This window comes from Halyomorpha halys, unplaced genomic scaffold (assembly GCF_000696795.3).
Source record: "Halyomorpha halys isolate HHAL.00 unplaced genomic scaffold, Hhal_1.1 Scaffold2589.1, whole genome shotgun sequence".
NCBI lineage: Eukaryota > Metazoa > Arthropoda > Insecta > Hemiptera > Pentatomidae > Halyomorpha > Halyomorpha halys.
The window spans coordinates 63,733-78,384 of record NW_027109892.1 but is presented as its reverse complement, the minus strand read 5'-3'; the positions used below and the strand labels follow the sequence as shown (position 1 = coordinate 78,384).

General features: G+C 31.0%; 1 protein-coding gene across 5 annotated transcripts in view; it reads right to left on the bottom strand.

The window, feature by feature from the left end:
* The window catches only part of LOC106691639 (UDP-N-acetylglucosamine--peptide N-acetylglucosaminyltransferase 110 kDa subunit), a 93,815-nt gene that overhangs the window by 44,044 nt on the left and 35,119 nt on the right, over positions 1–14,652 (bottom strand). Inside the window, exon 7 of one of the 5 annotated variants that reach the window (XM_067048053.1) lies at positions 6,914–6,932. The exons of the other annotated variants lie outside the window; for them this stretch is intronic. Within the exon in view, the coding sequence (XP_066904154.1) occupies positions 6,929–6,932 (4 nt within the window). The 3' untranslated portion in view covers positions 6,914–6,928. Of the gene's footprint in view, positions 1–6,913; positions 6,933–14,652 lie in introns of those variants that run through there. 5 annotated transcript variants of the gene reach the window in all.

Here is a 14,652-nt window from a genome sequence, read left to right as displayed (position 1 = left end):
GTAAGCTCCTACTATCTTGTTACAATATAAATATTTTTCTCCTAGAATTGACCAGCGTTGCTCCTCCACCCTTCACATTCATTACACCCGTTTTAGCTAGCGTCACAAAACCAATTTATTCCCGTATAATTTTTTTTATTGAGTTTTAGTCCGTCAAGAAGGTTCACTACAAGATTAATCATCTTCCCAATTCCCAGGTGCGAAAACATTATGTAAATAATAAATAATTAAATTATTATACAGATACTGACTCTTGTTCTTTTATGTTAATTCAAATTCAGACTAAGATATGCCGGGGTAGGGTTACAGCTCGGGGTGAGTTGCTTCCAGTAAGCTGACTGGTCTCACATATCGTTAGGTATACTTTAACTTTAATATAACTACTAGGTTAAAGATAATTACCCTACTACTGCTATATTTTCCTTCCTAAACCAATGGCAATCACGTTTTCGTACTTGATATAAAATTATAGAAATTTAATCATAACAAAATAGCACAAAAATGGAAGACAAATACAATTCACAAAGTGAAATATTTATGATATACCATTGCACACGAATCATGGACCTTTTAGCAATATCTAGGACAGAACACTCTGCATTTAATCAACAAAACTCGGCAGTGCTAACACAACAGGTAGAACAGCAGTGAGTAATTGCTCTAAGGGAGTTTCAGCATCGATTCCATTCTTCCATTAACAGTTCGCGCTGTTGAATCTTTCTTAACAGCTCTTAAACACGATAGCTAATTTATGGCGTTCCATCTAATCCTTAAAAGAACTCTAATAAAACTTCAAATATTGTACCAACAAAAACTACAAGAATCAATAATAAATTGAACTAACTACTAATCAACTCATGTAAAGTTGTGAACGACTGGAATTAGAAAATAACTTTAAGCTGAATAGTTTAAGGCGTTAAGCATAATAAAAATGCTCATAAAAAATAATAATTAAGGCTCCAAGATATATTATAACAAATGAACCTTATTAGCACACACACGGTAAATACAAAAATAAGACAAAAATAAATACGCACATACAATTTATGTAATTTTTACAACTAATTACTAAATTCAGCTATTCCTCATACATTAATAATTTTTTTCAAAATTAAGTAATATATGGTAAAAATGGCGGCAGCCTTGGGACTGGCCAACAGAAGTGAAACTTCTGAAAAGGAAATAATTTATTAAAATTGAATTAATAATAAAATACTGATTTCTGACTCTTGTTCTTTTATGTTATTTTTAATTATTTCAATTTGTTATTTAATTATTATTATTAAAAAATGTTTTATTAAATTATACTATTCATTTGTGAAATTATAATTTACATCATTATTCGTATTATTAATAAACGTTGATACGATTGGCTTGTGATAGCTAAACTAATTAATATAAACATTTGATCGAATGTTTTCAATATGTCTTGCAAAAACTGCGCCAATTGTCGGCCGCCTCTTGTAGTACTTTCTAATAGCGAGTTTACTAGTTTTAAAATTAATTTATCTTGTAGAAATATTGATAGATTAGGTTTACATTACAAATAAAAATTCTTATACCTAAATTTACATTAGCAATATGAACGTATTTAGGACGGGAACATAGCTAGACAAACCAAAAAAGGTAGAAGTTTACAAGAAATCTATAATTCTTATAGAAACTTCTGAGATTGTTGAGCTACTGTAAGCTCCTACTATCTTGTTACAATATAAATATTTTTCTCCTAGAATTGACCAGCGTTGCTCCTCCACCCTTCACATTCATTACACCCGTTTTACCTCGCGTCACAAAACCAATTTATTCCCGTATAATTTTTTTTATTGAGTTTTACTCCGTCAAGAAGGTTCACTACAAGATTAATCATCTTCCCAATTTCCAGGTGCGAAAACATTATGTAAATAATAAATAATTAAATTATTATACAGATAATTAACTGTGAGAGACCGAGACATGTTACAGGAAATCAAGTGGGATGAAATAAACAATGGAAATGGGAAGAAGCTATTATGTTATTAAGCAATAATTAAAATGAATAAGAAATTTAGCTTAAAACGTGTTTGAATTTCGTGCCCAATTGATCCAACTGATCCCAAATCATTTTCATTACAGTAAATAGTTCATTAATTTGTTTTTTTATTAATACCTAAATAATTTGAATTAAACAACTGCTTGTGTCCACGGAAACTGCGACGTGTTTGAAACGTCAAGAAATTACAAAAAATAAATTTACAATATGCCTGATGAATCCGTTCATAATTGTTTAATTCAATTTTAACAATCGCGAAAACCAAATAAATTTATTTTATTTTATTTTTTGCGACCCGCGACACAATGACTGACACATGTTTTTGGCCCCTATAAAAAAAAAAAGGTCGAGTACCGTTGCTTTAGACCGAGACCATCAGAACAGAGAGGACAGAAAGAAAAATTATGTACACTCATATATGAAAACAATTATCAGAGATAAAAATAACTATTACTAAAAGTAAAAAAAAAATATATACTAAACCATGTTCAGAAAGAGTTTATATTATTATAAACCATATAAACCATCATATTATTAAGACCCTAAAAATAATAACGATTCAAGTCAAGTCTGTTTTATTTATCCTTATTCATTAAAAGAACAAACGAACTATAGTTTGGCTAGGACCTTAAAATAAGAGAGTCAGAAAGCCAAAAGCATGATTTCCCTAAAGTTGCAAAATATTCTTTGTTAGTCAAAAGAGTCACTGAGTCGCTTTTTACAGGCAGGTACCTGTAAGTATTAAGGTCCCTCCCCTCCCCCCTCCTCACCCACTAGGAGTACATCTGACGAAAAATGAATTTCAAATAATATAAGGGGCATAAGTGGTTTTTCTTTCATGAGAGGAGGCTTTCGAAAGTTATGAATCCACAGTCATTCATACAAACAAGTCGTAAGTGATTATTCATATCTTGCGGAGGTTAAAAAGTTTTTTTTAAAAAAATTAAGACGTAATACCTACTGGTTAATAAAATTAATTGGCGTTTTCCAAACTTAAAATTGTTTCCTATTTTTGTTACGGTACAAATAGAAATGAATTGAAGTAGGAATATATATAGTAAATATGGTTAAAACAATGGTATACTTAATAAAAAAAATCAGAAGAAACTATTAAGATTTAATGTTCCCCATATTTCTATGTATTTATTTTTAAAATAATAATTATTGATCAAATATTTACATGCATCGATTACAGGAAAGTGAAGAAAGTTTAATTTTACCTTACTAGAAGAGGCACAGCAAAATTGGTTAAAAGATTAATTTCCTTGAAGTGGTCGAGTTTTCCTTGTAAGCGGCTGGTTATAACGGGCCACAATTAAAAGAAGCTACAATAACTTTTAGCAACAACCGAACCTCTCAAGAAACTGGGAACCGTAAACTTATTAAGACTACTTAAAAACTAATTTAGAAGAATAATAATTTAAATTTATAATTATTGTTATCAAACCCGACCGTAATAATTTAAATCAAACTGAAAGTATCAGAAAAACTAAGAATACTGAAGCAGGAAGGACCATTGAATACACTACAATCAGGGACCTGGTTTCATAATTAAAGCCAATAGTATTAGTCCATAAATACAAGTACACAAGCTATAAATTACAAGCACTAACACATTTTGTTTCATGATAGGGCGGCTATTAGTGACATTATATGAGTAAGTTTTTTACATTAAAAGTAAAAATTTATCATGCAGAGCTGTACAAGTCAGTGTAATTGCGCCAAATACAAACTACAAGATTAATAGTATTAGCTTGTACTTTATTATAAAACAGGGCCCTGAAGTCACTATGTGGAACCTTAAACTTAGACAATTAATTTAGTTAACTAATATTATTTATACTACTTACAATTATTTCTAAAACATATATCTAAATAATTATTTATGTAAATCATACCTGAATAGCTAGTTAAAACAGAAGACACCACCCGAGACTATGAAATGAAAACAAAATACGACAAAAAGAAGATATACGTAACATAGAACAAGAGTACACGTAATTAAAAGTAATTCATCTAGAGTCGGCATTGCTAAAAAAATTAATTAAAAAACGCCAATAAACCTGAACAACTGACGACGGTAGTTCAGAGAATCACTGTACTAAGAACACTGAAACTGAAAACCTTATAACATTCCCGAATAGCTAGTTAAAATAGAAAACACTACCCGTGACTACAAAACGAATAGTAAAATAGGATAAAAGAAAATATACGTAACACTGCAAAAGAGTACACGTAATAAAAACTAATTCATCTAAGGTCAGCATTGTTAATAAAATAAATCTAAAAACACAATTTGGACAACAGACGACAGTAGTTTAGAGAATCACAGCACAAAGAACACTGAAACTGAAAAACCTTAAAAGTAGGGGGAGGGGAGAGGTCATATACAAACAGGTACTGACCCATAGTAAGTAACAGAAAAATTGGAAAAGGTTCCAAATATAGTCAGGTAGATATGGTAAAAGTTCGTTGCAAGGCCTCAGTAGAAGAGCAAGATTTATTTTGTAGCAAGAGCAAGCTGTGTGCACAGCTTTGTAATGTTTGTCATATGCAGCAATGAGTTGTATCCACTGCTGCGAACACCCGTATTGTCTAATAGGCGGAGTAGGGTGATAAATAAATAAATAATAAATAATGGTACAAGTTCGACCAGGCATAAAGAATCAAGAAGGAATATAAATTTTGTTCAAGCCCACTGAAGTACTACAGATTAAATATTTAAAACAGAAGCGAATTGTAAACATTATTCGTTAATATTTTACAACCTAATGTTTCATTCATTATTATTAATTAAATAAGAAAATTTTGCCAAAAGGTTCTTTTTAATAGTATATTATATACTAATAAATAAAAACAATACAAAGTTTAGAAATTAAAAAAAAGACTTCTCTGATTGTAATACCTGCCTGGATTATTAACATAAGTATCCAGAAACACCAGGGATAAATTTTATTACAATTAAAAATAGAAGATACTAGGGGAGAAATGTTTCCCATACCCAAATTTCAAAACAACGTAACTGACTTCTTGAATCATAACTATAACAAAAATGACTATTAAAAACTTGAAGATTCTTTGTTAATCACTAGTAATAAATTGAATCATGTATTTACAGTATTTATTTTTTAAATCATTTGAAGTTGGGATAATAAATTTAACACGTACATTAATTTACATATTACTTAAATATTAAGCTGTTATTGCGTTTCAATCATTTCTAACAGGTATAATATCATAAGAATTACATTAACATTTTTTATCTTATTCTTTCATACACTACGGATAAATCGGCAATGTCTTGGTCCCGGTAAGCAGGGTCCAACTGTAGTTATAAAATTATATAATATTCACAATTACTATCATAATAAATTTTAAAACACTCATTTCAATGAAATTTGTTTTTCCTAATATGAAGATAAAAAAAGTGAGCCGGAATCATCAAACATCACCACTGAAGCCCCATGTTCCAACAAACCTCAGTATATAGTAGCACACCATGTTGGCGAAATACTTCATTTCCCCCAACAAAGAAAAAGGCTGAGAAATGCTAAATAGATATTCATGAAGAACTAATGCAGGAATGAAAAAATATTCGGAGGGAAATCTGTACTCTATTTATGGTAAATATGTTACAAGTTCAGAGGATAATTTAAAAAAAAAAAATCCTATGATTATATGAATTTTTTAACATAAAACTAACACTTTATTATTTAATATGCAATGAAGGAACATGAGGAGACACGAGCATCTGCGTCATAGAAAATTGGAAATTCAGAAGTGGTTGCTGCACTAAACGAATTTCTATCTACGTAGATCTACGTCCTACGGTTTATGGTTTTCCAGACAGAAAATGAACTAAAGAGATTCTCCATTAATACAATTTAATTCATTAAGTGATTTTAAAAATTTACCATCCATAAACTATTTCACACTTTTTATTATATTATATTTTACAAATATAATAAACATAATAATCTGTTGATTTTGAAATCTTTTTAAAATGAAATTACTACCATTCCTCTGGTGTAGAACGTTTCATTACTCTTTTAAATCTGACGAATGCCTTGCAAACCTCGAGAACTAGTTTTGAAATACTTTGTTTAGACACCTCAAATGAACACATTAGTGAATGATAGAAATTACAAGAAGCCAAAAATCTCAATTTTGGGCGATTTTTAACACAATTTTAAAATCTACATTTGCATTCTCATAGAAGCGGTAAACAAACAACCGGTCGTGAAATCATAAACACTGTAAAAGCGAATTAGCCACCATCCATGACGAGCTAAGATGTTGCTATGGATGTTCTGACTCGATAATACTACTGTTTTAAGTATATGTTGGCTAATTGTTGGTCTAGTGTGGACACGAAAGTGAGTATGAAATATCTAAACGTTAGTGAGGGTCACACCTAAAGTGAATACTGAGCAACAATCAATGCAAGAAACGAAACGATTTATTCATAATTGACCGAAAAAAAAAAATTATAACAGTATGGTTCATAATAATACTCTTGTGCAAAACTTGAGTATTCAGAAGAGACTCGTTCTCCTTCTCTTCTAAGAAATTTATAAATAATTTTTGTATGAAACCGGTTTATACTACAATAGGTACATATTCTATGGGTTACGTTTTTTTTTTTAATTATCAATCATTGGTTAAAAAAAACTAAACCCTAAACGAAAGAAGTTAAAATCAAAAATAATTAATTTAATAATTTTCAGCTTGGATGTGTATAAAAATGAAAGTATAGAGTAAAATCATACTTAATTTGTAAAAAAAAGAATCGTAATTAATTAAAAAATTAAATTGAATTAATAAATCATATATAATTTAAAACAAATAAATAAATACATTAATAATTACTCACGTTTACAAAGCCAAATCATTGATAGCTTACCTGAAAAAGAAAAGAAAATTAGAATTATGAATACAAATGCAATAATTATAATTATCAAACTATATTTTATATTAAAACTTATATAAAATTTAATATTACAAATATGTTTCCCTCTACCGAACAAGTACGGGAAATATATGAGGGGAAAATAGGTGATAGAAGAAACTAATTCTCACTAAGACTGGGTTAGATGTTTAAGTACATTGTTTCTTTTTGATATTCTGAAAGTCTAGAAAAATCTACACGTGTAAAATGCTTTTTTGTCCGCTATATTAATATATTTTTTTAAATCCATAGTATCAATTTACAGAAAATTTCGCGCTTAAGTTATTGGTTTTAAAAATAAGCATAAATTACAAAACAGTGGCCCAAAAACTGAAAGCCTAAGTTTTTGATATTTTTTTACTCAGTTATCGGTCTCGTTGTGAGCTTTGGAATGCAAAAACAAAACTATAAAGCCTGTATTAAAGTTAAATAAATTCGATAAAATTTGAACCCTTGAAACTTTACGATCTATACAGGGTGTTTCATGGTTAAGTGGCCAAACTGAAAATATGAACTAAGGAGCTCAAAACAAGAAAGAAATTTCCTCTGAGTTATGTCCGCAGACGTTTTGGAGATATTCACACCTAAATATTTTCATTGTAATGAATTATTTACGTTATATGAAATAAACAAAACCTATTTATTTGTTCTAACTACTTTATTAATTAAATGTACACATAACAGTACGATTTCCGAATATAAGATTACCAAACAGGTCTAATCTTTAGCTTCACGTTTCAACGTCTTAGAGAAACTGGTACATTAGTTATAATACCATGTGCTGATGGTGTTTTTGTCCCTTTACGAAATGAAGAAAGGAGTGCGACCATATTACAATATTTTTATGGTAATCCATCTGCCAGTGAACAATGAGCTGGAGCAAAGTTAAATATTAAGCCAACTACAGTATGGAGAACTTGCAGATGGACTTCATCCAAATCATTATCAACGGGTACAAAATCTATTACCGCAAGATTTTCAGCAAAGAAGACATTTTTCAGATTGGATTATACTCAAGTTAGAGCATAATCTATAATTTTCAGGAAACATTCTCGGGACAGATGAAGCTACTCAGAAGAAGAGGTATCTTCAATCAGAAACATAATCACCTCTGGTCGCAGGAAAATCCCCATGCAATTCGTGAGCATAATAAACAATATTTTAATAGGCTCAGATTTTTTGTCGCCTCGACTCGAAATGTGGAATGTGCGGGGCACATTTCTGGAATTTTTTATTAATGATTTAGTTGAACATATTCCACTACAACTGAGAAGGGACATGTGGCTTCAATTAGATGGTTGTTCTGTACATTACGGAAGAGGTCCACGAAAATGGCTAAATGTTAATTATCCCAATCAATGGATTGCCCTGCACACAGTCCAGACCTGACACCACTGGATTTTTTTATTTGGGGTGATATTAAACAAAAAGTCTATGCAAGTCGGTCAATGATGTTAATTCCTTATGATGAAGGATTCTTCTTGTGAAATAATACCACATTTCCAATGCCGTTCTGCTACTGCTGCGGCCGAGCCTGTCTAAATGCTCAAGGGTCACTTAAAACAACTTTTAATGTTTACGTTTAATTAATAAAGTAGTTAGAACAAATAAATAAGTTTTATTTTTTATCTCCTAAAAAATCGTTTGCGGACGTACTTTCAGAGGAAAATTTTTTCATGTTTTGAAGTCCTTAATTCATATTTTCAATTTGGACACTTAACCCTGAAACACCCTGTATATACTTCACGACACAGTTTTTAAAAACTAACATTTAAAAAAAATATATCTTTCCCATTAACTTCTAAAAAATCTTCGAATTAGTTTATCTGTCTGGGTTAATTAGTTACAAGGTCTGCTTAACCTTTTGCAAAATAATGATATTTTATTTTGCAAAAGGTTAAGCAGAACATTGTTGAGGTAATTTTTCTTAAGTTACAGTTACGTTTAACACTGTATGTTTTTCAGACATGAATGACCTTCCGAGAAGGTAACCAACACTTGCCTTATCAGACATGAGATTTAGGTTGGGCAGAATATTATCATCTCGGTGTCTAACAATAATGGTTCTAATACAACAATAATAATGCTTCTAGAAAATTAATGTCTATCGATTTATTTTTAAGAAAGTTAAGCTAAAAATGGATTAAACATTCCCGAAGCTAAATAAAAAATCAGAACAATCTTAGTTTGACACAGAATGGAAAATAATTCTACCAACATTAAATCGTTAATCTGACAGTTTGCAAGTATTAGTGGATTCTACTTATATTACCAGATATTAAACGTAGTACTTCTGGATAGGACAATAATTTCTGAAAAAAGTACAGCTTAAATGCGGTTGCAACTAGCTGAAAAATATAACTTAAAAAACTTCTTCCAAGTACATGGGTATTGCTGTATAGCTTCCTATTATGATTATTTTATTTTATTATTTTCTTTGCTCAAAGTTTCTTACCCTCTCTGCCTCTTTCCATTGCGTACGAAAAAATCTTCTATATTTGAAGGGTAATGATTTATCTTTTAACAATAAATTCAATAGGACGAACCGATCAAAAGCAACGTGAACAAAGGAAATTAATTTTTCGCATGGGTAAGCAAAAGAAGTTTACAAAATTGGATGGAGTTTATACTAGAACCGGACGAACCCTTTTCGAAATTAAGTGTATAAATGTTACGGAAAGTAGTGAGTAGATGGATTTGATAAGATCGATAAGAGACAAACCAGGTATATTGACAAGCCAATTACCTATTATATTATCTATCAATTAACTAGTTAAATTATATTAATCGGATTAGCCAAACACAAATACGACTACAGACGGACACGTAACCAAATTAGTTCCTTGATATATTATAAAACGTAGGATGTGAGGGAAAAGTTTCGACTCTGAGGACAATTTTTTTTTCATATCCGATATAAATACAAATCTATCCTTCCTTCAGTAAAAAGTTACCAAAACATATTGCTGTTTTTCCCAGAAGCACATCTGCAAAAAATCATTTTTTATTATATTTTGTGTTTAGGTATTCCATAGTTAGGAAAGCCTGTATAACGACCTCAGTAAAGAAAGTAACCGTATCTTTGTAATACGCCCAATTCTAAATATTTTTTTTTTGTTAGATGTGCCACAAAAATTTCCAGAAAAGCAGCGATATGTTCTTAAATAAATTGCAGAGTGCGGGGACTGACCATAAAATGACAATAATTTTGTAAAATATGTAAAAATTAACATAAATAAAGCGGAAGGCCCTTCCCTTCCATTCGTATAGATTTTATAACAGGATAATTCCATAAATATTTATTGAAGCAGTTCACTGAACAACCGCTATTACTGAATCAGTATAAGACCATCGATTCAAAAGTAAAAGGTATTTTTTTTTCATAAATAAAAGTATAGAATAGTTTCATATAATTTAATTCAGATTTAATTTCAAATTTAATTTAAGTCTACGATATCGAATAACTTGCTGAAGTTATACGAATAAATATATACAATGCCAGATTCCATTCAACAATCCAATTAGTCACAATTGTCAAAGACAAAAGAAGATGGAAGACAGTTTCCAACAAATGGCCCAGAGAAAATTGGAGCAATTTGCAAATAAAATATTCAACGACTGTTGGGCATTACGGAAGCGATGTAATGAAGCTTGTACGGTCACGAATCTGTAAAAGACAAAGAGGAGGAGGAGAAGCAATCAGCGACCAATCATCGAAGCAGATCTGATTAAACGGCCTTTAGGTATCGGTCCACGGGTCACAGGAACAGAAGCATCCCTCCCCTCGCAGGTACCTATTGATTTATCCCTACATTCAATTCGTCCATGTCTAATCAGGGGTTAACACAGGCTTCCAATTAACGACAATAATAAAAATTGGTAGAGCACACTAAGTTTTATTTCACAGCAATAAACAGATTGAAGTAATAACAAAGAAAAGGATAGTATATCTATAGATATGAAATAACTATAAATATTAAAATGATGCTACTGTAATAATAATATACTTTAGCTCAGAAGCAGATTTACGTAAATAGGATTTTATCAAATAATAATTAAAAGCTTAGTAAATTTATAGGTTTGGTGCCGAAACCACCAACTTGCTATTGTGCACACATCTTAGTATAAGAGCCGGGAAGAAAAAAAGGCAGTTATCTCACCCTAATTTTGGATTACTTTGATGAAAACTATGTATGATTACTAGTCAAAATTGATGAGTCTGCCAAGTATAGATATGGGGATTAAAAAATGGCGGCTGTATCAAATCCTTAAAAAAACATTGATTTTTCATTCGGAGCTCTATGTTTTAAAAACTACCAACAACATTAGAAAATCTAATAGAACATTATTTAAAGAAGAATAAATTTGCTGAAATATTAGCCCTAAAAGATCTATTTAAGGCCAATAGTTCTCGAGATATAGCTTTTTAAAAAGCAAAATTTCTTAAAAATCTACTGAAAGATTAGTAGGTTAGTTAATTTATTTTGAGAAATCTATATCTCAGGAACTATGTGACGTACAGATGTCTATTAGCACTCAAATTAAAGCTAGTTTAATGTACTATAAAGAAGTTTATGACCTTTACCTTCGTAGGAATAGTAGTTTTCATGAGATTTGCTAAAAAATAAATTGATTTATATTTGTTCGGACTATAAATTTGATTTATGAACGCAAATATCTGTTAAACGCAAATAACTCTTTTAGGGATATATTATAGCAAATTTGCTCATCTTTAAATGATGTTCTCTTAGGTTTTCTTGTATTTTCCTACTTTTTAAGATTAAATTTTTAAGAAGAATTGTAAAATTAAACTTTTTTATCGCTTTAAACGGCCGCCATTTTTTATTCCCCCACCTATACTTGGCAGACTCATCAATTTTGACTAGTAATCATACATAGTTTTCATCAAAGTAATCCAAAATTAGGGTGATATAACTGCCTTTTTTCTCCTCTTGGGCTCTTTTACTATTTGTCCCATAAATCCGATCCAAACCGAAATCCACAAATTCATCGTTAACGTTATCCTTAATCCTATCAACACCAAGGACGTTTCCGCGCTAACTAACTTTTCATGGACTTGCTCGAAGCCTGACAACTTTACTCAAGTATTCTTCGCAATACTTAAATCATATTGATTATATTTGCAAAGTGCAGTTTACGTATTTCGAGGCCGTTGTTGGCGATGGCGATAATCTATAGTATAACCCACCCTTCTCCCCTCTGGTCGGAATATTTTATCTTCAAAATCCTTAAGGACTTGCTCTTTCCTTGAAGTAAGAGGCCACGTTTTACATTCGAATGGAAAGGGATAGTAAGAAGGATGTAAATTCTGACCATTAAGTTTCTTGACAGAAGATGCAACCTAAGCAATTTTTAAACTAAAAAATAACAGGGGATTCCAAATTTCCAAGCTCGTCGTTTCATTTGTCCTCCTAAATATAGTTATTTTGTCACTTATGGATTGAAAATCAGTTAAATTGGTTTGTATTGAATAATATAACCTTTAAGGTGTCTCGGTGGTTAAATGTATGCCACCCAGACACATTAAAAGTTATATTATATTACAAATATGCCTGGATTATCACTATTTTGTTGAGTATGTATGTTAAAATACTTATGAATGGTGTCAAAGGCTTTTTCTGCGTCAAGCTTTGACAGGCTTTCTTAAGTCTTTTCACAACTCTCCTCTTCTTATTTTATTTCCAAAGAGCAAGAATAGCACGCAGAAACAATGTCGTCGTCAGTGAGTTCTTCTGAAACTATAATTCATAGCCAATGTACACAAAATCCTTACAGATCGGCTGCTGGTCATATTTGTTGTCAGTACAAGATAACAAGAATCTGATCCCATGCAGCTAGTGCTAGTTCTCTTTTTCCTTTTGTAAAGCCTCCGCAGGTTGAGATTATTCTGTCACCTTGAGTTTTTTGAAGCAATGAGCAATGGTGGCTTTGTTCACAGAAAACAAAACTATTATCGTAAATTCCAAAGTAAATTTTATGTCTTTCGTATATTAAACTCTGTTCATACTTACCCGCTTTCCATTCCATTATCATAATCCAACAGTACCATTTATTTGACAGCGACAATTAATGAATTACACTTTCGTTTCGATATTATTGGCTTGTTTATCGAACACAAACTTGGATCAGCGGTTCTTAACATTTTTTTTGGCGACGGAACCTTTTTTGTAGAAATATAAAATGTCAGAACCTTTTTTTTAGAAGGTAAGTGGCGGAACCCCTACATTTTCATTTGTATTCACTATACAAAGATAGTCAAATCTATTAACCCGTTCTTTTTTTTTCCAGTGAAAAATAAGAAAGATTGATAATAAAAGGTTTTATTAGGTTTGCATAATAGTAGAAAAACAAGTTCAATATTAAAAATTAGACATAATTAATTTACCTCTCCCCGATTTCGCCTGATTTTGTCAGGCACTTTTTCACTTTTGCCGGACTTTGTCTGAAAGGTTTAGGATACCTACGCAAAACCTGTGGAAATTTTAATTAAATCAGTTATGGCAAGGGTCAAAACTGTGTTACGTTGACGTGGAATGACCCATCCATAAATTAATTAGTGGTACAATTATAACATGTAATTTGTTTTTAAACAGCAGTTGAAAAACAAAGCATGTACCAAGAAATTTAAAATGTTTGTAAGCAAACATGCCGCAAATTTTCCAAACATGCCTACTGGTAATATTGATCCACTAAGTCCCAATAACAGAATTCGACATAAAAAAAAATCAAATTAAAATTACAAAGGTTAAGAAATCTCAGTAACCGAGATATTTCAGACCTCATTTTATTATCAGTAATAGACGTTCCTCACATATCCTGAAACGATATCCTTACCCAAGTCACACTTTAACATGCAATATGTTTAGGATTATATATTGGGTGAAAACAAACTTACATGGCATAGAAAGACTGAATTTTTGGTTATCAATTAATTAACAATGAATAACAAAGCAAACATAAGCTTCGAACTAAAATGCGAACCCTCTAATTACTAGAATTCCACTATAGGTAAAGTCAGGTAGGAGTGAATTAATTATTTCCAATTAACAATGTCAAACTTGTTTTCAATTATTATGCAAACCTAAAACAATTCCCGGTAATCTGAACACAAGACCCAACCCAAATATGTGCGAACAACGCTAACACCTGCAGGCAACGGCTTCTCCTTTTCCGTTATGATCCAACCGCCCTCATTAAAATTTGAGCACTTAGCTCCAATTCCCAACATAAACTTCAATCTGAAGGTAAATTCCAATTTTAGAACAGCGCGGGAGCCTTTATAAAGTGGTTACTTAACCGTTAATTGTTTTGAGGGAAAAACTTGACGGTTAAGTGTAACTGTTGATCACATATCCTCATTATATAACCGCTGATCAAGAAGTACGATGTGTTAGAAGTACCATTACTGATTTTATATTTTTATGTGTTTATACTTATATAATTTATAATATATTAATAATAAGTGAAGAAAATGGTCGGTGCGGGGGGGAGGGGAGGAGGTTGCGGTCAGAAAATAAACAAAAAATTATTTATTCGTGCCGGCTTTTCGAACTGAATTTCAGGGCTATAAAACAAAAAAAAAAAAAAATTATTTTATATATAATCTTTTCAATTTTTTGAGACTGCTATTTATTTATTAATTAAATCAGTTTGT